General features: G+C 37.1%; 2 protein-coding genes across 2 annotated transcripts in view; one reads left to right on the top strand and one right to left on the bottom strand.

The window, feature by feature from the left end:
• Positions 1–2,879: 2,879 nt before the first annotated feature.
• KHDRBS2 (KH RNA binding domain containing, signal transduction associated 2) overlaps positions 2,880–26,648 on the bottom strand; it is a 728,302-nt gene continuing 704,533 nt past the window's right edge. The window contains exon 10 of the mRNA XM_049715491.1: positions 2,880–4,321. The gene's annotated coding sequence lies outside the window, so the exon portion shown is untranslated. The remainder of the gene's footprint in view (positions 4,322–26,648) is intronic.
• LOC101275328 (ubiquitin-conjugating enzyme E2 D3) lies at positions 10,595–12,102 on the top strand. Its single transcript, XM_004267787.4, has one exon. The coding sequence runs from the start codon at positions 10,838–10,840 to the stop codon at positions 11,279–11,281; it is 444 nt and encodes a 147-aa protein (XP_004267835.1). The 5' UTR covers positions 10,595–10,837; the 3' UTR covers positions 11,282–12,102.

Consider the following 26,648-nt stretch of genomic DNA (forward strand, 5'->3'; position numbering starts at 1 on the left):
TAAAACATATTTATTTATTTATTTTATTTGAGATATAATTAACATACGACATATTAGTTTCAGGTAGACAACTTAGTATTCAATATTTGTATATATTGCAAAATGATCACAGCATGGTAACTATAATTAATAATACTGTGTTGCATATTTGAAATTTGCTAAGAGAGTAGATCTTAAACGTTCTCATCACAAGAAAAAAATCGTAGCTATGTAAAATGTAGTTCTTTAATCTTTAACTTTAAAGCCAACTCCAAAAAGAAATTAAAAAAATTATTTGGGTGATTCATGGTTCCTTATTGGTGGCCACTTAAAAGAGACCTTATTTGAATGTGTGAATTCTAGTGTGTGTATTCTGATATGTATACATATGTACATATGTATATATGTGTATATATATATATTTTTAAAAAAATATATAATATTTTTTAAAATTCATATTTCCCTGGTTACAGTTATATCATAAAAATCAACTGACTACTATATATCAGAAAGTTTAAAAATGATTTGAAAAAGGAAATTTCTTCTGGGGATAAGGGAAACAGGAAAGTTTCCATGAAGGAAATGTGGTACTTGAGTAGTCCATGGAGCTTTGGCATAGGTGGATGAATAAACTTAGGATATTGCAGAGTTAAGGTTTTCCAAAGCATTTCCTAGAATGCTCTTCCCTTAAGATGCTATTACATGCAGAATGTGGCAGAAGGGAGAGCTGTGATCAAATGTGTTGGGAAAACTACATCCCCTCCTGGAGACTGATGGAGTGTATCAAAGATTCAGAAACACTTGTCAGGAAAAAATGTTTAACTTTTTGTTTCCAATTCATTTGATAATGCATCACCCATATTTTCTTATATAACCTTTGATAACACCCCCAATATCCCATGTAAGCAGAACTGAGCTACTTAAGCTGATGATTATGATATTCCTTCCAATAAACACACATGTTTTTGTGCCTTGAACAATTTCCTGTGTTTTTATTTAGCTTAATATTTATAAGTTGTATGATTATGGAAAGTTATTTGATCTCTCTGAGCCTCAGTCTCCTTATTGGTAAAATAGGGATAGCATAGTACCTATATCATAATACCTGACCTATTGAGAAGGTTTTGAGAGGACTGAATGAGTCAGTCCCTGCAAAGTGCTTAGCACCGTGTTCAGTCACTCAATAATGGCAATGATATTGGGTGATTCCTATAGACCAGCTAGGAAAGAGTAATTCCATACAGTTGCAATCTTTCTTTTCGGTAGTTTCCAGTTTCAGGAATGTTACGTAAATGAGCACACAGAGCTGTAAATAGAGGTATTAATGCCTACAATGCACACTGAATAAGCTCCCAGAGCATCAAGTGCCTTAAAACAGTTCTTTTTTTTTTTTTTTTTTTTTTTTTTTGTGGTGCGTGGGCCTCACTATTGTGGCCTCTCCTGTTGCGGAGCACAGGCTCCAGACGCGCAGGCTCAGTGGCCATGGCTCACGGGCCCAGCCGCTCCGCGGCATGTGGGATCTTCCCGGACCAAGGCACGAACCCATGTCCCCTACATCGGCAGGCAGACTCTCAACCACTGCGCCACCAGGGAAGCCCAAAACAGTTTTTATTCTGAGGAGAAGGCAGGTGTCTTCAGGACCAGACGTGCACAGTGTCTGTGCCTCAGAGGACGACTATCCTTTTTCTCCTTTCTGTGGGTTAAAAAAATACATGAACTTCTTCTCACCTCTGGAGGGTCATTTATTACTCAAGAAAACAAGAAATTTATGTAGGCATTATTCTGGGTATGCAAAAATTATAGCATTTGAAAAATTCCAGAGAAATGATGCAAAACATATTATTGATTTGTCCATTATTAAGAAGATAATTATTCTGGTTTCTTGAATTTATAAAGTTGTGGCCTTTGTAATCTGACATTCACATACATTCAGAAAATTCCCCGATGTTCCTTGGCAACCATAATTCCAACTTCACTTTCCAGAAAAACACACTTCATTTACCTATTCAACCAAAAGGTTTATTAGGTATTTGGATCTTTTTAAATTTTTTATCAGGAAAGAACAAGTAGAAAATGAGTGTTAAAATGTGCAATCTCTATTGCCTTTATAACCTCTACTGTTTTGGATCTAAGGATAAAATAAGAATGCTGAGAAATGATTGCAAAAGCATTCTGTAAATGGAAAATCATTATGAAATGTGTTTACTGATAGCAACAATAATAATTAGTGTGTGGGGATTTTCCTACTTAACTCTATAATTTTACTTGTGGGGATTTTCTTACTTAGGTCTATAATTTTACTTATTTTATATCAAAGGAGGGATCAACCTCAGTCAGTATTTTCACAGATATCAATAAGTAAATAAAACATAATATTTATGTAAGTTAATATGTAATTACTTACAGTTATATATAATCATAGATAATTACATAATGTAAATACAGAATTCTGAAACATTTTTAACCATTGCTTCCTGCCATAGAAATGAATTTAGTTCAGTAGTCAGTTGTGACTCACAAGGTTTTTTTTTTTTAACATCTTTATTGGAGTATAATTGCTTTACAATGTTGTGTTAGTTTCTGCTGTATAACAAAGTGAATCAGCTATATGTATACATATATCCCCATATCCCCTCCCTCTTGTGCCTCCCTCCCACACTCCCTATCCCACCCCTCTGTGTGGTCACAAAGCACCGAGCTCATCTCCTTGTGCTATGCAGCTGCTTCCCACTAGCTATCTATTTTACATTTAATAGTGTATATATGTCAATGCTACTCTCTCACTTCATCTCAGCTTACCCTTCCCCCTCCCCATGTCCTCAAGTCCATCTTCTATGTCTGCTCTTTATTCCTGTCCTGCCCATAGATTCATCAGAACCATTTTTTTTTTTAGATTCCATATATATATGTGTTAGCATTCAGTATTTGTTTTTCTCTTTCTGATTTACTTCACTCTGTATGGCAGATTCTAAGTCCATCAACCTCACTACAAATCTCAATTTCTTTTCTTTTTATGGCTGAGTTCCATTGTATATATGTGCCACATCTTCTTTATCCATTCATCTGTCGATGCACACTTAGGTTGCTTTCATCTCCTGGCTATTGTCAATAGTGCTGCAATGAAAAACCGTTCAAAGACAGACTTATTCAATTTAAAATTTTGAAATCAGGGTGCTTCTCATAATCAATGTCCAAAAATTGCAGCTGTTTCTCTTTTATACTGAAAAGCTTTCATGAATTTTGTTTCATAGTTAAAGAAGTAGAGGATGTTGTACCACCACATCTAGAGAACTTTTGTGGATGTAATTTTATATTACTTGATTGGCCTCTACGATCTTTTTTTTTTTGTGGTACGCGGGTCTCTCACTGTTGTGACCTCTCCTGTTGTGGAGCACAGGCTCCAGATGTGCAGGCTCAGTGGCCATGGCTCATGGGCCCAGCCACTCCACGGCATGTGGGATCTTCCCAGACCGGGGCACAACCCGTGTCCCTGCACTGGCAGGCAGACTCTCAACCACTGTGCCACCAGGGAAGCCCTCTATGATCTTTTATACAGTCTATTTTTTCTATGAAATATTTATGAATGCTTATTCTACCTTGGTCATTAAGTTCTGTGAGGTCACAGACATTTCTAATACTAGTTAGTCTTTTTTTTCCAAAGGCCAAATTGTGAATGATGAATATGTCTCTTAGTAAAAAAATATATGGAAGCAATGATCTAACAACTCCATACATTCTTGAACCAGCTTTGTGCCCTTAAATGAAAGTGAAAAGCAAAAGCACTGAAGTCACAAAAAGAGAATTTAATGAGAATGGAAAACTATCTCAAAAGTGACTCAGATTCAGATCTTATACAAAGTGACCTAAAATGCCATTTTTTCTTTTTTTCTTCTAAAGAAGTAAAACCAAATTAATATAATAGTATTATAGGATGTACTTTAAACTGGCCCAAAATATTGTGTCATCTTGAGTTTTTAATGGAACTAGCTGCATTTCTAATTACTTGAAATATTTTCACATTACTCCTTTATGTCTACATATGGGTCCTATGATACAATACATATGAGCCTTATGTCTTTACTTAGGGTAAGAGTTCAATTAACTTCAGATGGAGAAAGAGGAACAGACAGCAGTACCATCATCATGAAACGAAAGATGCCAGGCATGGGAAGTCCTCTGTGACCACCACATGAGAGTCACCCTTTTCACTCTAATACAGATTATGTGATTTGTTCATTTGTTCAGTCATTATTTAGAACATATTTATTGCTCTGTGTCAGGTGCTGTGGTAGATCCATGGAATTTAGAGATGAACACGTGTTCTGCCTTCAAGGACAGCCCCCTGTGGAGACAGATGAATAATAAACAGATACATTCAATAATGTGTGGTATAGCAATAATATAGGAAAACCACAGGAGCATAAAGAAGTCAGTCATTCTAGCGCAGCATGGCTTAGCAGGGGAGGAGGCAGGATTTTGTCCTATAGGAACCAGTGTCTGGACTTGTTGCTGAAAGCCCAGCCTCTGTTCACCACTGCCCAATAGAAACGCAGAGACAGGGCTTTGGAGGAGTAGAAAAGAGTAGCTTTATTGCTTTGCCAGGCAAATGGGGCCATGGCAGGCTCACACCCTCAAGACTGTGCCCTGCTTCCTGGGAAATAGGGAGGGGTCTTGTAGTTTCAGGGTGGAAAATAGGGCTGTAGATAAGGATCATGGCTGTTTTGGTCTTGCACTCTTCTTTCCTCCTGGAGACATTGAGATTGCCAGGGCTGGCGTCAGGTGGTTCCAGAACAGGTTCTGGTGGTCCCTGAGGTTATTGTTCCAAGATCTTATTTCTGGAATGAAGAATGCTCACAAAGGACAGGAGTGTTAAGGAGTGTGCTTAGTTAGCTAGAGGGCAATCATTTTCAGAGTGCAATCAAGCAAGAAAGAAAGGGGGAGAAAACATCTGTAGGAGACCAGTTGAATGGGTGGAAAGAATAAGGGCTGAATAAGAGCTAACATAATGGCGGTGTCTCAACTAGTTTCTGCTACAGCCTGAGTGATAGAATAAAAGAAGGAATTGACCAAGTGGTTACATTTGTATGTTTCCTCCCATTTACCAGATTTCATATTTTGTAATTTCAGATTTAGTTCTGGGCCCTCCTGCTTTATTTCTATATACTCCTCTTGTAATAGTATCATTGATTCTCATCACCTTAATGCCATGTCTATGCTAATTATTTCCAGGTAGACTTCTGAAGGCAGATCTTCCCTTTAAGCTTCTCTAGGGGGTTGCAGGTGATTTTGCAAGGAGATAGATATGACAAGAGAGCTAGAACAAGGTGGCAGTAGCACACAAACTTTACTGGGAGCTGCTCTGACAGGTTCACAGGTGAGAAAGTCCTTCACAGCAGTAGTCTGTCCAGAGAAGAAGGCTCAGGGCTGCTACTCAGAGGAAATGGAGTCAAGGGAAATCCCAGGGGACAGAGTGCTGGAGAGGTGCTTCCGTGTGTGGGTGGTGTCATCCAACAGCGCTGCAGGCAGTCTCTCTCAGTCAGGGCTCAGAGGGCAGCAGTGTCTTGGTGTCTTTAAGGCTCTTTTAGAGCAAAGAAGATGGAATAAGCATGATCTTCATCATTAGGTATTTAAAAGGTATAGGAAGAAAACATCAATTAGGGTAAGAATTAAGGAAAAACTTTATTAAGAGGACATAACAAAATCCTAGATTCTTGACTTTCTACTATGCCTTTTGCTTTTTCTAATGCACCTATGACTGCATTCCCCTTTCATACTTAATGTTATTTATGTGTACATTCTCTATTTTTCCCTTGCTCAGTCTTAATGAAAATTTATCCATTCTACATTAGAAGCAAAACTGCCTTAATTTGGATATGGTGGCAAAAATAATAATACAAAGAATAAGAATATGATTAGTTAACATTTATGAGTGTTTTTTACTTGTGAAGCATTATGCTAAGGACTTTACATGTTCTAATTAATTTAATCCTAATAAGTTCAATGAGTTAGGTACTATTATCATCTCCTTTTTACAAATGAAGAAATAGTAACAAAGCAAGACGACCTAATTCTCCTGTGATCTCAGTGCTAGAAAACAGTAGACCCAGGGCTTGAAACCAGGCAGTGTGGCTCAGTCCTTGTCAATTCCTGCATTCTGCAGCTACTTCTATAGTTACGTCCCACTCTTTCTTTGTAGACCTCAGAATTTTTATTTAGGAGAAAGACATGCACATGCTATAAATGTATTCTAAAGATAATATGTTTGTGCTCATATAGAATAAATAAAAGTAAATAGTAAAGCATCCAATTCATTTATTGCTACATTATTTGGAAATCATTAGCTTTTTGCTAAAATATCAGTAGTTTTTATTAGTAAGTAGCATCAACAATGGACAGCAGAAAATTTCTTGCTTTTCTCTTTTTTCCTCTGTAGATAAAAACAAATTGAGAAGTCTGAGAACCTCTTTCTCAGAGGAGACATTATAAACCTATGAAATTTTGAAGTAGAGAAAAGAATATTGACTTAGTTCTCTCCTCTTTTCACTTTGTTGTCAGTAAACTTAAGATCTGATGTGACTAAAATTGGAAATAATTATTTGCTTTCATATTTTCATTTGGGAATGAACATTCACACATTATTTATTCAACAAATATTTATGAGTACCTACGAGATATGTCAGGCTTTGTGTTACGTTTGGGTGTTAAGCGGTGAAGCAAGTCATTTAGAAGAAAATCTGTGGGGGTAAGAAAAAATGAAAACATAAAACACACACGTATGTACACAAACACATGGGTGTTTTTGTATATATTACTTATACACAATAAGCATATATTTTATATCTACTATATATTTTACAAATTTATGTAAATTTAACTTTATTTATCTTGTGTGCTTATTCTACACATACTTCCTATTGTACTAATTATCACAAGTACCATGAAGGAAATGAATAGGTTCAGCGACAGAGAACAAACTATGAATGGTGGGAGAAGTAGCTTAGGGACATTTCTGGTTCCTGGTCTAAAGTAAAGTGGCAAAGGATCTTGAAGTCTTTGTGTGCCCAGTCCACAGATTCTGGTATGGAATGAAGGAACCATTCAGAGCTGTGTCCTATGCGGGTGACTAAATGCCCATGAGTCCAGCCGCACAGTGAGCACACCAGCGTTGTCATTCAATGAGGAGCTAAAAATATTAGCACAGATATTGATGAAATTAGGAAGACATTTAGTCCACAATCCTACATTGTGAACATGCTATGAGGAGATGGAAAAGAAAAAGTACCTCCCTCTGCCAAGCTCTGAGTCTAATTGGGTAGAATAAGCAGATGCCTGAGAAATGACACCAGAGTCAATGGACCAAAATGTGTAAAGAGAACCACTATAAATTGAATAAACAGAGCACAGTTGAGGTCCTTTTCAAAGGAAATTAGTTAGAGACACGGTATTTACTTAACTGACAGTGGAGGCAATGGGAATATACTTAGATGGACACTGAAAATAAGGGCTTAAATTTAGGAAGACACAGAAAGAGGATGCAACTTCTAATGAAGGAGAACATAAACAAGAGAAAGATTTGAGAATTTTTGTTCTAAACTTGTTAAAGTGCTATGTTGGACTTCATGGGAAGAAACAGCACCAACCTCCTACAAACTTGCATCTTTATTAAGTGTTCTCATACATCTGTAACTGCATTTGGTGCTTTGTCTCAGTTGTAGACAATTCCTCAATCTCCTTTTCCAGTTTATATATATCCATAATATTCTTAGCATTCTCTTCTTGGATAATTCAAATCATTTCCCTAGTTATCAAAGTTGTTCAACAAAAGTGTAAGTACTTCTATATGTGGGGCACAAACACTAGGCATTTTGTGAAATAACCCCTGGCTGTTACATGTTGTTAGTAAAATATTCCTAGTATAAAAAATCAAAGCAAACCTTCCATTCCAAGATCCAAATATTAATTTTTTGTCCAGCATGAGAAGCCTTGGAACCCTTAGAGTATTGTTCAGAAACAGTTAAATATGTTTTGAATAATTCCTAAGTACCAAGGAAGTTACAGAGCACTAGGTCTACAAAGATGAAACAGTCCTTTCATTATAGAGCTTAAAGTCTAACTGGAGATAGAGACATAAATATATTTCACACAAATCATTTTGGGGCATGAACAGGGGTTAAGTGAGTAGGAAAGTTCAGAGAATACTCCTGGAAAGATGGTTATTTGATTGAGAATTCATAGCAAAACAAAAGAAAATAAAAGGAAAAAGAAGATCATTTCAGGAAGAGGGAGCAGCACAGGCAATGCATTAAGATGGAGTGTAGGGAAACATGTGAAAAATCTTTATAAAATATTATTTTTAGAAACTCAGCATTAATGTATGTTTCAGAGTCCAAAATAAGTTAAACGAACGCATGGGCATATAACCCTAGCTTGATACTTTTGGATTAAGAGTAGATTTATAGAGCTAATTTGAACTCCCTAAGACCAATTTAAGATATGGAATTGTTTTGTGACCCAAATTTACTTCCTTGAAAAGAAAGCAGAAGGGATATAATTTTAGAATGGTAACAACTCACAGATCCATATTCTAGTCCTATCATCACGTACATGGAAACTATCTGGAGATTCTGTCATCATTTGTGACTTTCTAGGAAGGTTACTAATATCTGAGAGAACTGCCACCCATAAGAGAATTTGAGGGGTGTGGCCTGAAGAAGGGGCAGGCTAGGCTAACAAGTGTAATGGCTGAGGGTCTTGTGACACTGATGTTAGCAGAAACAACAAAAATTACTTTTTCTCTGCCTCCATCTCAGAGATCTGGCCCAGAGCAGGCTCGAAGTAGAACGGTCATTTAACTAAAGGGAAAGAGCTACAAAGGGAACAGTGACTGCAGGAGTTCATGCTCCAGAAGGGCCTTTGAGACCTTTGTGATGGGTACAGAGGAACTGCACTTTCAACAGTGTCACATGCCTGAGAATTCAGTTGAGCAGGTGGCCTGTGTTAGATCTTGGGCCAATCAGGGTCCAGTCAAGGTGAACAGGATTCACCTGGAATACTTAAATGTTGGCTTCTCATGCAGGGAACTGATTAAAGCACAAAACAGGTGCTGAAAGAGATAGATGAAGCCAAACAGAGAAAAGTGAGGCAACTCAGAAATTAGCAACAGGGGCAAGCCGTAACCAACCCCAAGCTGGAGGGACAAAAGGACCAGGAGGTGCTACCGCAAAACAGGAGCCTTGGGTTACCTGATGAGAGCGGCAACTGTGGCAGCCTCCAGCAGTGGGAAGTAGAGCATGAAAGAGACATAGCTGCTGCCTGAGAAGGTGCAGGAGGCAAGCTGGCTGTTGGGAGAAACAGCCTGGCTCCCCGCTTCCCCCCCCAACCTTTAGTCTTGCACCATCGCCCCAACCCCCAGCCCCCATCAGCAGAGCCAGCTTTGGGGGAGAGGAAGCCTCAGGGATCAAATCTCCCTCCCCATCACTGAACCAGGGGATCCTGGCAAACCTACCCAAGACTCAATTAAGAGAGATCACAGGACTATGTGGCTGAAGAAAGGAAGCCTGCACTCCAAAGACTGGGTTTCTTAGAAGTTTTGAGTGTAAGAAAATATATTTAAAACACGTTTCCTCTCTTTTTCTGCAGTGCTTGGCTAGAAGGTCAACATAAAATGGGAACATCTGCATGTACACCCCAAAATTGGTTTTAATTTGCCTGGAAACAATCATCAGAAAAGATAAACTAATTTTTTTCTCTAAAAGAAATTGCATTTTAATATCCTATTTTGCAAACCTTAGCCTACATGTAAGATTTTCTGTTTGTTGTGCTAGTGCAGTCTACAAATCAGAAGATCCTTGAATTACCAAACAAAGGCTTATTTGCCTAAATTACCATACTGGCCTGACACTGAGATGTGATTTGATTTGATTTGAGTCTTTGTACATTTAGTGACCTGCGGTATTTTGATAAATGCCATTGCCTAAAACTATTCAGTAGGAGGTTTGGGCACCATCTGTGTTTGTTTCTCTAGGAGCAGTAACAACCTAGAGAAAAATCTGATGCTCATTTCAAAGATGCAGTATAAACAAAATTCAAGATGATGCCTTTTACATATTATTCCACCTTTCATTACATATTGCTTTATGCATTTCAAAGTGATTTGATGTGCTTTCATTTAACTGATCCTCACGAAATATTTAGAAGGTGGGTAAGGGCTTCTAAAAGATACAAAAGCTCAACAAAGAAAAGAACACAATTTAGGCAGCCTTTTATGCGAGGACTGTAAACAAACATATAGTTTCATCTCCTGTTAATACTAATTGAAAATACTTATTGAGCACCTTCTCTGTGCTGGGCACTTTCTAAAGTGCATCACATATATTAACTCATTTAATCAGCAGAACAATTCCATGAAGTAGGTATTATAATGTTCTCATTTTAAGGGTAGGAACACTAAGACACAAGGAGGTTAATTGATGGCTAATAGCAATGTGAGCCTTGACAGTCTAACAAAATACCATTTCTTTTAAGCAGTGTCTTTAAATATTTACCCAGCAAGCAATATTCTTAATTACAAAAACGTGTTTATATTAGGTCTCTTCTAAAATGTGCATGTAGAGAGCAGACATCTTGTGGCTGTGTCGTGCGCGTGAGCCCCGTAGGGCCGGGGAGGCACCAGCTGCCGCGCGGGGAGGAGGCCGAGGCCGCAGCTTGAGGGAGGCCCCGGCCCCTCTGCGCCTGTGTCTGGCAGAGCCGGTGTGAGACCAAGAGACAATCCTTCCCAGCCGCCGGGATAATCAAGAGTTTTGGCCGGAACTTTGAACACACACCGAGATAGTGAGGAGCCAGACGAAAAGCACAGACTATGGCGCTGAAACGGATTAATAAGGAACTTAGTGATTTGGCCCGTGACCCTCCAGCACAATGTTCTGCAGGTCCAGTTGGGGATGATATGTTTCATTGGCAAGCCACAATTATGGGACCTAATGACAGCCCATATCAAGGTGGTGTATTCTTTTTGACAATTCATTTTCCTACAGACTACCCCTTCAAACCACCTAAGGTTGCATTTACAACAAGAATTTATCATCCAAATATTAACAGTAATGGCAGCATTTGTCTCGATATTCTAAGATCACAGTGGTCTCCTGCTTTAACTATTTCTAAAGTTCTTTTATCCATTTGTTCACTGCTATGTGATCCAAACCCAGATGACCCCCTAGTGCCAGAGATTGCACGCATCTATAAAACAGACAGAGATAAGTACAACAGAATATCTCGGGAATGGACTCAGAAGTATGCCATGTGATGCTACCTTAAAGTCAGAATAACCTGCATTATAGCTGGAATAAACTTTAAATTACTGTTCCTTTTTTGATTTTCTTATCCGGCTGCTCCCCTATCAGACCTCATCTTTTTTAATTTTATTTTTTGTTTACCTCCCTCCATTCATTCACATGCTCATCTGAGAAGACTTAAGTTCTTCCAGCTTTGGACAATAACTGCTTTTAGAAACTGTAAAGTAGTTACAAGAGAACAGTTGCCCAAGATTCAGAATTTTTTAAAAAAATGGAGCATGTGTATTATGTGGCCAATGTCTTCACTCTAACTTGGTTATGAGACTAAAACCATTCCTCACTGCTCTAACATGCTGAAGAATCATCAGAGGGGGAGGGAGATGGATGCTCAGTTGCCACATCAAGGGAAGCAGCATTATTCTAGCAGCATCCATTCTTGTGTAAGCCTTCCACTGTTAGAGATTTGAGGTTACATGATATACTTTATGCTCATACCTGATGTGGCTGGAGAATTGGTATTGAATTTATAGCATCAGCAGAACAGAAAATGTGATGTATTTTATGCATGTCAATAAAGGAATGACCTGTTCTTGTTCTACAGAGAATGGAAATTGGAAGTCAAACACCCTTTGTATTCCAAAATAGGGTCTCAAACATTTTGTAATTTTCATTTAAATTGTTAGGAGGCTTGGAACTATTAGTTAATCTATCTTCCAATACACTGTTTAATATAGCACTGAATAAATGATGCAAGTTGTCAATGGATGAGTGATCAACTAATAGCTCTGCTAGTAATTGATTTATTTTTCTTCAATAAAGTTGCATAAACCAATGAGTTAGCTGCCTGGATTAATCAGTATGGGAAACAATCTTTTGTAAATGCAAAGCTGTTTTTTGTATATACTGTTGGGATTTGCTTCATTGTTTGACATCAAATGATGATGTAAAGTTCTAGAGAGTGAATATTTTGCCATGTTCAGTTAAAAGTGTGCAGTCTGTTATAGGTTGACACATTGATTGACCTGATTTATGCAGAATTAATAAGCTATTCAGATAGTGTAGCTTTAGTATGCTGCACATGATACTGGCAGCCCGGGAGTTCATTGATGGACTTGGGACCCAGCAGTTTTGAAACGTGTATATGGAGTTTAAGAAATTTATTTTCCAGGTGCAACCCCTATCTAACTAAATTTTTTCTTCACGTTGTACACTTGACAGCTGAAAAAACCATAACATGGGAGTAATAATGGGTCAAAATTTACAAAATAAAGTACTGTTTTGGTGTGGGAGTTGTCATAAGGCTATGTTGAAGTGACTTAACTATGTGGGATATTGAGGTTTTATTTTTTTTAATGGAGTGAGTATCCATTAAAATGAATTTGTTCAGCCATTTACATTAATGAGCATTTAAATGCAACAGATATCATTTCAGGTGACTTAACATGAATGAATAAAAGTCAATGCTATTGGAAAAAAAATAAAATAAAATGTGCATGTAACTCAGTGGTTTGCTGGTTAACTGTCTCATTGGCTCTCTATAAAATAAAAATAGAAAGCCCTGATTTGCAGAATGCTATGGTCTGAATATTTGTGTCCCACCCCTGCTAAGTTAATTTATTGGAATTCTAATGCTCAATCTGATGGTGTTAGAAGGTGGGGCCTGTGGGAGGTAATTTGGTAATGATGGTTGTACCTTCTTGAATGGGATTAGAGGTCCCACAGGGATCCTTAGCCCCTTCCACCACATGAGGATACAAGAAGTTTGCAACCTGGAAGAGGGCCCACACCTGACCATACTGGCACCTGATCTCAGATGTCCAGCCTCCAGAACTGTAAGAAATAAATTTCTGTTGTTGATAAGCCACCTAGTCTCTGCTATTTTGTTATAACAGCCCAAAGGGACCAAGACATCCCATTTGCCAATTTCTGTGGTATAAAATTCCCACCAGGGTCCACTTCAAGCTACCAAAGTGAGGTGACTGAAGGCCTGGTTGAGGAAAGATGCAGGTATTTGGATGTCATGGACCTGTGGCTCTAGCACACCCCTGTCTAATGAAAATTACTGGTGTACCCAAGATGACATGTAGGCCATGAATGTGATGAGCCAGTCTTGAAATATTATTAAAACATAAATTCATTTTACTTTCAGCTGTTTTGTGAAACTAAATGTGAATTAAACTGTTTAAGATATATTCAGTTTCAATCCTTATAACTAATTATGTAATCATGTTTATTTTTGATGTTTTTCACTGATGACAATGAGGCTTGTCTGGGATGAGGTGATCATGAGGCAGCTGGAGGGGCCAAAAAAGTGCAACAGTATGATGGCCAGTAGATATAGATATATGACTTGAGCCAGGTACCAGACATTTTCAAAATCATAGTTCCTGAGGTCATTTTGCAGCCAGTATAGTTACTAAGAGTCCAGTTAGTAATTTGGAAGTCTTGAGTTTTGGTCCAACTAAGAATTCCACGTGTTTGTTATATTGATAGAATGTAGTCACATCAAGAGTTCATTCAATAGTTCTTTAGGGAAAAGTGGCCATTTGTTTAAGCCCCTCCAGCTTACAGCCATGTCAACTGAACCATAACCGGTCAATGGGACAATGCTGGACTTCTCCTGAATGACACCAAGGCTGAGCTCACAGGCATCCTGTATTGTGACAGCTGCTTCTGCCCAAGCTCCCTCTTCTGGATGCTACCCCTGCTTTCTCTAATACCAGCATGAGTGTTTATCCTTATTATTAAAGCTGTCTCATACTAAACATATTTTACAAATACATGTCCATAACTAAACACTGTATGATGCCTTCCATTTTCTTCCCCTTTATTCTCCAAAACATGTATATGAATAATAGAATCAAAATCTTCTGTCAACAGCTTACCATACTCTTCTTCCATCTGTGTATTGTTTTCTGTCCATTCTTTCTTCTTCTCCTTATTTTTCCCCCATGAAACTGTTTCCAAAATCATTTATAAAATTACACTGAGGAAATATGAATATCTTCTGGCATTTTTTTCTATAACAACAACGGCACTGAGGAGATGTAATGCAGCAAGATATTCTTAGTGATCTTTCTGGCTGTCATGCCTTTACAATTCTATTAACAATCCAAACCAAAACAATGACAAAATTGGGCAAGCTGGGGAGGCCTTGCTCCTTCCCGTTGACAGGTTGGTGACTTTGCTTGCGCCTCCTTCTGGAGAGACTGGTCTGAGGAGAGGGTTTTGACAGCTGGTGTAGGCATACACATGGATGGAGAACTCCCTTGGTGTTAGCATGCTTGGAACTCTTTTGCCTTTTCCACTTTTCTTCTTTCTCTTCAGTCTTTTCATTGGGAAAGAAAAAGCCTAAAAGCTAATGGTTGTTGAAAGTCTTTGCCAGCTCATTGGTTATGGATCAAGAAAGAAACAAAGAAACCAAAACCTTTATAGGCAAAATTCTTGATCTTGCAAATGGAGGTTATTGAAATCTGCCCCACAAACAAGGTGGAATGAATAAACCGAGTAAATCCAAATATTTAATTCATTCAACAAATATATGTTATTCATCTTCTAGATATCAATCCCTATGTTAAAGATCTAAGAATCCAAATTTGAATAAAACACCAAAAGGCAATTTGTATTCTAAAATGCATTTACTAATTGTGATAAAAATTTTGAAATTAAGATATTAATGCTAATCTATAGAAATTTATGAGCTTTTAAGCAAGCCTTTTACCTGAGTTTCATGTAACCATATCATGGATATATTAGAAGATAATTGAACATTTCCAGGTATTTATTGTTATAAGTTTTATTATCTACTCTAGATCAATCCAATTAGGAATCTGAAATGTAGAAAAAATCCTTAAAGGCACTTTTTTATTTTGAGCTAAAAAGTAACAGAAAAACATCTGTTTCACCTACCTTCTGTCATGTCTCATCTTTCATTCAAATCTCATCTCTTCTATGAAGCCATCTTTTAAAACCTAGCTCAAATGAACCTCTTCTTTTTTAATCTGCATAATTAACATATTAATGTTAATCCAGTGGTTGTTATTCATAGTGCATTTCAGAATCACCTGTGGAGTTTAAAATAATTCATTTCCTACCTTAGAAACTTATTTGGTCAACACATGTATGGTCCTGGAATCTGTATTTTAAAAACACACCATGCATAACATATTCTCAGTTAAAAAGCACTGTTCAACTTACACTCTACTATTTGGCATTTTCTAATAGTACCTAATCTATATTTGTGCATTTATATTCTTGTATCCCCACTGAACTGTGACCATTGTTTGGGTACAAGCACAGACTCATATTTGCTTTGTTCTCTGCAGCACACAGAACTTACTCTGCACTAATGAGAATTTCCACGCTACTTGTTTGAAAAAGTAGCCAGGAATTTCCTTTCAAAAACCTCTATATTATACTATCACATCTGTTTTTCTATGCACGTTATTTATGCAGTGGTGGAACAAATTATATCATGAGCAAACACTATTTATTCATTTATATTTAATATTGATTTTCAGAAAGGTTCCTAAATTAGGGCAAATGCTAGAGAGTCAGAGAAGGATACTTTCTCTATCATAGTGGAGTTAAATTTACATTGTCTCAAATTCAGATTCTCTTATTTGGCTTATGGTGAGGAAAAAAAAAATAAAAAAATAAAAGTTTGTAAAATGCATGCCCCTAGTAAGCACTCAATACATGATAGCTAATATAAATATAAGGTGTCTCTGCCCCCAAGAATATTCCTCAGCATCCAAATTTTATGCCTTATATACTGATAATCAGTTACTCCCAGAGAATCTAATCTAGTCAGAGTTGGAGAGCCCTGCTGAAATTATTTAATCCCCCAGACTTCATTTTAAATCTCCGAAACAATTTTGGGCTAAAGAAATTCATACACATTCATTGGGTACAGATGTTCTGCCTCACAGAGCTGTTTTAAGGGTCAGTGAGAGAACACAGGGAAAATCCCATGTGCAGTGCCTGGCATAAACTAGTTACATAACAAACCATTATTATTATCACTAACTTAGTAGTATACTGAACTACAATCCAGCTGACTTTTAGTTCAGTTTGGTACTCTTTTTCTGCCTCTTAAAATGAACAGTAGTTATAAAGTATGTTTATAACAGCTAGGAAGTATAACAAATTAGAAGTATTGGTAATCTTTGAATGTATTAAGTAAAACCAAATTAATCATATCAACCAGCAAATAAGAAGATAGTATATCATCTTCTGGCATATGTTGTTATAGAATCAGACCTTCGTCTGGTGTCAGGTTTGCCTGCTATGAGAAGAAGCCATGCTATTTAATTCTATCCATGTTTTATCTCATTGTTTCCTCAACTGTGAAAACCTCTTTTACTGGGTTATTTAAAAGAATTCATTATACATGAAAGCATTTCAGTCTGACAAATAGCAAGCGTCCAATAAAGGTTATTTTATTAGCATTTCATTATTATTTATAGATAAAGTTACCATAATTTGTCATCTCTACTGGGACACCTCTGAGAGTGAAAGGTGGTGTTATTAATAATTACACTGGAACAGGATGCATGGTCACCTTATCTACAATATATTTTCTAGCTCAAAACAAACTTCTAAAAGAGTGTTATATTATACAGGAATATTTACATGAGACTCTTTAGAAAGATGTTATGTCTTGTTCAGATTCAAGATGGGCACAAAATATGGTGCTGCCTCCTTCGAAACTCCTCTGAGACATAATGGAAGGAGGTGAGATAGTTCTATAGTATTTATAACTTAGCCTTTCCTTTTTATAGCTTAGTCTTTCCTAGGGTATCTTTAAAGGTCAGGTCTTGGGAGATACACTTTAATTTTAAAAAAATTAAGTACTTTCAATGAAAATTTCTGAAATCTTCTTTACAATTTCCTGTCTCACTAAATGAACTATAATTTATATTTTCTAAATAAGTTCTTTTTTTAATAAAAATATGTATAAAGAGGAAACAGAAACTTCTAGTGTGAATCATCTGTATCACTGACCACTCATCCAACCATCTATTTATTTTTCTTTATTAATTTTTAGAACAAATTAGGCTTTTAGGAGGGAACAAATATGCATGGTCCTCGTCTATCACGTTTTCCACTCTGCTCTATTCCAACCCATTTAATTCTACAAACATGTATTTGGAAGCACATTGTATATTGACCCTCTCTCCAATAAAACTAAACTTTCCCTCTAATACAAAAATGGCATATTGGGAAGGATGACTATACTAACTCTTTATACAAAGGCTCCATGAATATCTATCAGGTATGGTGGATGAAATTTCCTCTCTTCAGGAACATTTTGTCTCCTACCACCACTTATTATCAGAAATAGTGTGAATATTCATCACGTTCTATCAAAAGTATATTTTCTTATTAATTTTTTTGTTTTTACTTTAATAAAGAAATTCATAACCTCAAGTTCTTGTGATTAAGACATATGAAATCATGTGCATATAAGAATCAATACATTACTGCCATGTTGCTACAATGTAGAATGTAGAATAAAACTAAATGTTTCTCACTTGTTTGACATTAATTTAATGTCCATTTATCAGATATAAAGAGATGCTTCATCCATTTAAGCATTTCTTTTCGGGTCCATAAGGAAATGTTCAGTACCTGTCTTGTAAAACAGAGTGCATACATGAAATCACAAAGTGATAAGGGGACTCACCTCCACTGTCAAAAACATTGAACCTCCAGTTAGTGTCAGATTTATTCCAGCTTTTGGTTTTTCTATCACATATCTTCACCTATATTCCCAGATGAGCAGAAGAACTTTAAAGCATCATGCAATCACACATACAGGCATCTATTCCCATATGGAATATCAATTAGGTTCATGGCAAGTTTGACGAGTAGCAGTTGTCAAACATAAAACAAAATAAATTATTCATCCAACTTCTTGTACTAAGTGCTTTTTATATTCTGGCTTAGAAAACCGGTTTAAGTAGTATTCTAGCTATGATTGGTCTCTCCTGAGGAAGTATTTTATGAGATTGATGAAGATAATGACAAACATCAGTCACTGCCATTAGCATAAGGCATGAGGCACACTATAATATTAATAAGCAGCTAAGCCACGACAGTCAAAATATGACTTCCTATACCCCAGGTAGGCTTCTGAGCACAGCTGTCTGCTATTCAGTGAAGTGTGCATCTGGGCTCAGTCTGGTAGGAACACAATTGATGGCATATTCATCATAAGACCTAATTGTTTTTGACCACAGGGTCCCTATCAGCCAAAACCAAACAATCTTACTGCTTAGTGGTTGTTGAATTAATTTTGTGTTACTTTTACACCCTGAATTATTTGATGGATAAACTCTAAGAAGCTATTTGAAAACTAGGTTTAATGGAAACTCAATTATTATTAAAAATTTCCACGTTCTAGAGTAGCTCAAACTATCAACTAGGGACTATAGAACATACATAGATATTCAAAAATCTTCTATTCTCCTATAAGAATGACAAGTCAAAAGTTTGGAAGGAAATGATCCATGTAGCTTGAGCCTTGCTGCCTTCAAATTGAAGATCAAAATAGGGTTAGAATAGAAATGGCCCCGTCAAACCAAGTCAAAATATGAAACTTTGAGAAAGGCTCAGCTTTTGTATTTCAATTGCTTTCTTAACTTTTAACTTCACACCTATCATATAAGACTTAGCAGAAAGCACTATTTGATTGAATGTATTAATTCAACACCCTTCCTTTGGTAGAAGTTTTGTAAAATTACTGAAAATATATTTTCACTGAAGGATTGTCATTTTTGAAAAAAAAATGACTTCTGGCCTTTGTAGTTATTTGGATATAACAGTATTATATTCCTTCACTATTTTTCATTCTAATATAAGAGCCCTGATGTCTCTGACACAAGGGCAATTAATTAGTAGTGTCCCTTATTGTCCCAAATTTGTTGGGTACCACTAGACACAAGAAAAAGAAAGGTTTAAAAAAAAGAAAAAGAATTGAGGAAATGAGAGACATCACACATTTCCTATTGGAAATTAAGGGTCCTTTTATTCCATGCATGATATTTGCAAATGCTGATGTATATATTTTCATAGAGCTGTGGCTGTCCTCTTCTTCCTGTCCTACAGTTTAACATATCCACATGAGGTTCATAACCAGCGATAAATGACATAGTAAGTTTTAAAAATGTCAACTGTTGCTGACAACTTCCCATTAAGAACAAGTGAGACACGACAAACTTGTCACCTGGTTGTTTGAAATTTAAAGCTCACTGCTTTTGATTGTAAGGTGATGAATCTTTGATTTTTTAGCTTGTGATTCTTAAACACTCTTTCACTGAAATGTATGTAATTGAATTGGTTTGAACTTGATTATTATTGGTAATAAATAAAGGTGCTCTATGGTGTAAAAGCACATTAAGAAACATTTTAGCAGAGCAATCGATTTACTTTCATTATCATTTAAAAATGTATCAGTACTTGATATTGTAATCAAATATATTGCAACTTAACTGGATACATTTTTCTAATTCTACATATTGTTAGATACTAATATTCTAATTAATGTCTAGTTTAATTTTGAAGCCACTGAGCATGTGACAGAAGTAACATGTTATGTAAAAATTTGAATGTGTTGGATGGGCTTTAGGTAGATAAATGATTAGGAATGAAATAATAAATCCCAAATTTTACTACCAATTAAAAATCCATATGGTATGTTTCCCAGTTATTTTATAGCTGATTTTCATATGTCAAAAATTCAAGTAGAGGAAAATATTTTTGGAAATAGAACAGTAGTAATAAGTCTTGGGTGTTATTATGTTAATATGAGGCATAAATCATTGGTGTTAAGTGCAGTCAGAACTATTACATGATACTTAAGTGTTTTGTGTTATACATATTTTCTGTTAACTCCATTATAAGGGTATGTTTTGAAATGTGAGAGGAATTGCATCACTTATAAATAATGCTTACATTCTCCACAAATGCAAAGTGGAGAAGAGAGTTGACAGCTTGTTGGGTAATTTTGGCAAAAGTCCTATTTTGGATGGCTTATCAGTTCAGCAGGTAATACCTATTTCTAAACTTCATTGTTTTAAAGCAGAAAATAAAATAAATTTTCTGAACTGCTCAATTAATAAAATTGGAGGCTGGGTAAGTATACAATATGGAAAATAAAAAATGTACACAAATTCAATTAAAGTCTGAAATAAGACTCATCTATTTAAGTTCTGATAAGATTTGAATATCTTTTGAAGGAACAAGTATACTCAGAATTAAAGATATTGTAAAACTTATATTTTATACAATATAAGCAAGACTTTATTTTATTATTTTTAAAAACCATAAAGATGATTCATAGTTTATTTTGTGCTCCAGTAATTTGATTTTGAAATTTAATTTCATCATAATACATAGTCATTGACAAATTAACAGACTGGGCTTGTCCTAAAGTTCTGCTCTTAAATTCTGCTTTCTTGCCATTTATGGAGCCAAATCCGGCCTCTGTACCTGACACTGAATTAAATCTCAGAGACAGAGTTTTGGGTGAAGTAGACAAGAATAGCTTTATTGCTCTGTCAGGTAAAGGGGACCACAGCAGACTAATGCCCTCAAAACTATGTCCCAACTCAGGGTGGGTTATGAGGAATTTTATAGTCAAGGGGCAGGGTTGCTGATAACGAACAGGATGCATGAAGGGCCCACATTCCTTCAATCCAGAGATATCTGGCATCAGGTGGTGATGGGCAAACTATGACCTTCTCTGGAATGGAGTGCTTCATCAAATAGTAAACATCTTCCATTTGTGGGGGTTTTAATTCTACAGAAGAGCTCAAACATACTGTTATGTATATCCCTTGAGGGGGAACCAGGACCCTGCCCCCAAGACTGCACTATTGTTTCTTGACTGCTCTTCCCTTTTCTCCATATCCCCTCCCTTCCCTACTTAGCAACAGTTTGAACCTGCCCTTTGGAACTCAGGGAAGGGGACACAGAAAGGCTTTTGTGCGCAGGAGCTTCACAGGGTCCTGCTCTGTTTCAATACCCCCTTTTCTCTGATACTCCTCAATCATAAGGAAAACAAGTGTTGGACAAGAAAAGGAATAATCATTTTGGATAGAGACATTAATTATAAACTCATCAGAACTTGGTTTCAGGGGACATAGTTTCAATTTCCCCCCGTTTTTTTTTTTTAACCTGCTCACATCTTTCAGGAAATGGGGTAATGCTTGCTGTGGTTATTTCTTGCTGAAATGGGAGGTAATCCTGCCTAAATTTGGGGGGAATGGATACTGAAGTAGAAATATTTGAATTCCAAGTCCTGGATCTGAGTCTCATATGATTAAGGTCTCAATCCTTTGTTCCACCAATTTTGGTACAGCAGATCCAGTTAGAAGTGGTTGGAGGAATGACAACTGGAACTTTAAGAGGCAAAATAGATCTCATTCCTTAGTAATTCAGGAGAATAAGCCTGAAACCTAGTCTGGACCTGGCACTTCAAGGTAGACTTGCAGCCAGGTAGCCAGTTGTTTAATTTTACCTGAGTAGGTTTTAACTTCTGATGTGGTATCAACATATATATAATAGGAGCTATTGGCCACTACACATCTCCTCTTTTTGTTAATATCTGATCTAAAGCAGTTTTATTGTCTAAAAATTTAATAGCTGAGAGGAGACCTTGAAAATGTAAGGTTGCAGCTGCCATCGCCAGCGGACACTGCTTTGAGATTGGCTGGTGCTCTTCCCTGGTCTGACACAGCTCAGAAAATTCGAGTTCTCAGCAATACAGGAACGTGTCTGAAAATCCACAATGGCCACTTTGTTTTACCTTGGAGGTCTGAACCACAGTTAACTCCATTTTTGACTTTTAACTGCATTTCTCTCCTGAATTGCCAAAGCAGATGTCAATGTTAATGATTTCAGTGCTTTTCTGGATATGAGAAGATACAAGAATTTGGGCTCATAAAATCTTTTCCTGAAAGTTTCTAACTACCTGAAGGTCTGTTGTTCCAGTTTTTCCCAAAGCACAGAGTGCCTCCTTCCTGATCTCCACCCTGAACTCCTTTCAGGGAGTGTTGGTCAGTGGCTGCAGTGACCATTGACTTAATCCTTGCAGAGGTAGATGGCAAATGCTAATTTTCAGTTGGCAGGACCCCTTCAGGGTCATAATTTTGACCATGGTGTGGGAGGCATTTCATGGCCATTTTGTCCCATGGTGCTAGGAATGCTCATTCCCAGGTCTGGTAAAGATTTTGTTGATAGGTCACTCAATGTGCTATTATTACTGGACTAGGCCTTTTTAACAGTAGCCAAAAGTCTCCAGACCACCTGTCTAACTAGTCTCTTATGGTCCAGGAAAATATTCCCTCTTGTTGCTTCTTCCCATATTTAGAGTTACATTATTACAGTCACTGATCTCATATGGAACTATATATCATCATTTTATCAGGGACTCAGCACACATTTGGTAATGCAAGAAACAGCAATTTTGTGAAACAGGCAATATAAAAAATAATATAACTAGCAGTGTTAGTAAGGTCACAAGAAAGAATTTAAGTCAAGAACTTACATTAAATTCAGCCCAGTATATTCCAGATCGTCTGACTTAGTCTGTTCTATACCAGTCCTTATCTTTAAGGGAAATTATATACTGGCATTGTCCATAAGGCACCCAGCTTGCTTTCCTACTGTTATTAGGCTGGTTATCCATAGTATGGTTTAACTGTTCCCAACATAAGGGAGCCTTTAAATTTAAATGATGATAGACAAGTGTTAATCTCCTGGTTGCAGATCATAGAGCATCTGACCTTCATCCATAGAGAGATTGCTGAGTTTAGATACAATTTTAGAGTGTACTTTCAATAATTCAATTAAACTCTGCAACAATATAACATAACAGCAAGGAACTATCTGGGAAGTAAATCTTAGTGAATACAGACCTCAATAAACAGAATTAGAATTTAACATCCACTGAAACATAATATTGTTCTCTCTAAAATTACCCTCATCTCCGCCAATCACAGCTAATCAAATCTAATTTGTTTGCAAAATATGTCTGGTTAATTGACCATATAGGCTCTTCCACATTGGCTGTGGTGGAATTCCTGAGGAGTCTCAGACTGAATTCCCAATACGCCTCTCAAGGCCATGAAAGCCATGCCAAAGACCTGACATCTGGCTCTGTCTTGGTGGATTTTTTCTAGAGGTCCCCCAAATACCGAGATTCCTGCACATGCCAGGAGACCGTCTTTCCCATTCAACTGATAAAGCTTGTTGAAACCCAGGAGCCCCCAATTTCTGGAGAGCCCAGGTAGAGAGAAAAGAAAAATGCTTTAATCTTACCCACAGGTGTAGTTTACCAAATTGCTATAAATCATAACCAACTTGAGGGGAAGGGCTTCCCTATATCTGGAGAACACAGATCAAAACCATGATGAAGCCACCTTAATGAAGCCATCAGATTTTCACTTAGGATGATTTAATTTCTTACTCAGTTCCCCAGTATAATCTGAGATTTATCAGAGTACAATGATAATTGCCTATAAATCACAGAAAGACTTCAAAGGTCACAGTTAAACATTTGATCACAATATAATTGACAAAAGACACAGCTATTGCTGTGACATACATTTTAAAAATAACTGCAATTATGACTGATAACATCTTATCAGAACATACTAGACTTTTAGGAATTCCATGTAATTTAACATGCTAATTAAATATTTCTCTCTGAGGTGCCTCAGGGGACTTCTAAAGCAACTCAAAGTTAGCTGGAGGTCAAAAGAACGTTAGAATCCATGAAAGGATTACAAAAGCAAATACAAGTCACTTAAAGACAAAGAAACTTTAAAAATCTGTTATCAGGGACAGATCAACATTTTAAGAAAACTTGTCTTCTTAACTGATAAAAGTCAAATTCAAGTTTTGCACCAGCTTACTTTTAAAATTCATTTACTCAATTAAATTTATTCTAAACTTAGCCAGTCTCAACCATACCCAAAACTCTTTTCTCAGGGTCCACTTCCCACAAGTCTTCCATCACATTCTGCATCCATAGTAGCCTGTCCCCTATTTTTCCACCCCAAAACAACCAGCTCCAAGACAGACTCACTTTCTTTTTCCTAAATGCAATGCAGTTCCATTCCTCATACCTTCTTTTACTGAAAACATGCATCCTACTTTCTTTAAGAAACCATGAACTGTCTTCTTTATCAACACTCTGTAGATTGGTGAACATAAATACCAATCATTTCTAAAAAATATGTTCTTTCTCATAAAGAACATCTTAGGGTGGCACTGAACACATTCATCAATAGCCCTAAATACCCTTAATTTCTCTGCAAAGGGAAGACAATGTTCAGTAATTAATGTTTCAGTATCTTATTTTATTTGGAAATGACCTATGTATTTAATAAACTTCCATCATTTAACTTAATTTAACAACTCTAAATTTTAAGTTACCAAATACCTGGGTAGATTATTCTTAAGTAGACATTCCTAAAATAGTTATTCCTAAAGAGTTCACCCAAAAGTCCTTCACTCATCTGCATGTAATTTACCAATAAGAATTTCATTATATCAAGTTAATTATTGTTTTTTCTTTCTGCTGAAAAACTCTGCAACAGGAGTGACATAAACTTATTGAACTTCAGTAAACCTAGGTACAATATATATTAATTAAATCAACTAACAAGACACCTTTTAATAGCAGATATCAATTCAGTACTGAATATTTCCCAGATCCTGTGGGCCTGAAACTCATTTCAGCAAGTTTCCTAAATAATTATATTAAATTTGTAACCACTTTTAAGTCAATTAGAGTTCATTTACAAATTAACCCCAGCAATATTATCCAAGGCAAAGATACATACTAAGACATACATAAATCCATAAATCATTGTTTCATCTCAACCTATTTTCTCCAGAGTCTAAAGAATACTGTGGTCACACAGTGTTCCCTATTCATAGGTTCATAGCTATAGGTGTACCAGTCTGTCAGAATGTTCCTTAAGGGGATATCAGATGGAAATGAAGAAGCACTTCATATATCTGATTGAAAAACACTCACATGTGGACTGAGAACAAACCAGAACCCCTACCAACAGGTGGAAGCCTTACATCCAAAAAACACAGACAGCACAAAGCTCAGAGTGGCCAATTCCAAGTCCCACTAAGCCAGCGACCTTAATCCAAGTGGTGCCTTATAGGTGGGATTTCCAAAACAGAAAATCCCCAGAAAGGAACTGAATGTTCCCCAGATGGAACTGAAAGTTTCTCAGAGGGACAAGGTCCAAGGGGTCTCAGACTATATGCCAGAGGATTTACCCAGGACAAGGTCCAAGGGGTCTCAGACTATATGCCAGAGGATTTAACCAGGTTCTGGCAGCAGTGTTGCAACATCAGACACTATCTTTCTCCTTCCCCCAGATAATTCCTCAGAGTAGGAATTTCAGGCTGGCTGAGACAGGAGGAAGAAGGGCATGTCCTCAAGCCAAAGGTGGCCTTGGCAGCTGCAAGGATGGTCCATCTTCTGCTTCTTACTCCTGCCTCAGAGTTCTGACTACCAGGATCAGGTATGACCAGGACTTAGCCTTTCCAGGCAAGGGTCACAGGTGATCTGCCCTCTAAAGGAATTCTCCTACTCTCTGCTCCCTCAAAAGAGGCTGGTGTGGAGAAAACCTCGGGGCATCCAGTCAAGCCAGGGGACCCTTCTGGGGCCATCCCTAAGTCAGCCCCATGTTGGGTGCCAAAATTTGAAGCCAAATCCAACCTCTGTACCCCTACACTGAATAAAATCTCAGAGACAGAGTTTTGAGTGATGTAGTAAAGAATAGTTTTATTCCTTTGCCAGGTAAAGGGGGCAGGCTAATGCCTTCAAAACTGTGTCCCAACACAGGAGGTTTTGTGAGAGGTTTCATAGTCAAGGGGTGGGGTTGCTGATGAGGATCAGGGTGCATGTAGGACCCACAGTATTTCAATCCAGAGGTCATCTGGTGTCAGGTGATGATGGGCAAACTGTGACCTCTGGAATGAAGAGTGCTTCATCAAGTAGTTAACATCTTCCATTTGGTGGGGGCATTAGATGTGCAAAAGAGCTCAGATATTGTTGTGTGTATCCCTTAAGGGGGAACCAGGACCCTGCCCCAAGGCTGCACTATTGTTTGTCAGCTGCTCCTCCCTTGTCTCTGCATCCCCTTCCCTTCCTCATTAGCAAATGTTTAAACCTGCCTGTTGGCACTCAGGGAAGGTCATGAAGCTGAATGAAGCCTATTTCCTGTAATCAAAGAAATGAGGGACACAGAAAAGCTTTTGTGCCCAGGAGCCCCATAGGGTCCTGCTGTGTTTTATTTGTACATTGAAGGCAATTAAAAATAAATAAAACAACTACTATAT

This window comes from Orcinus orca, chromosome 10 (assembly GCF_937001465.1).
Source record: "Orcinus orca chromosome 10, mOrcOrc1.1, whole genome shotgun sequence".
NCBI lineage: Eukaryota > Metazoa > Chordata > Mammalia > Artiodactyla > Delphinidae > Orcinus > Orcinus orca.

Coding starts and splice junctions, on each gene's coding strand:
- LOC101275328 (XM_004267787.4), top strand. CDS start 10,838: ATGGCGCTGAAACGGATTAATAAGGAACTTAGTGATTTGGCCCGTGAC.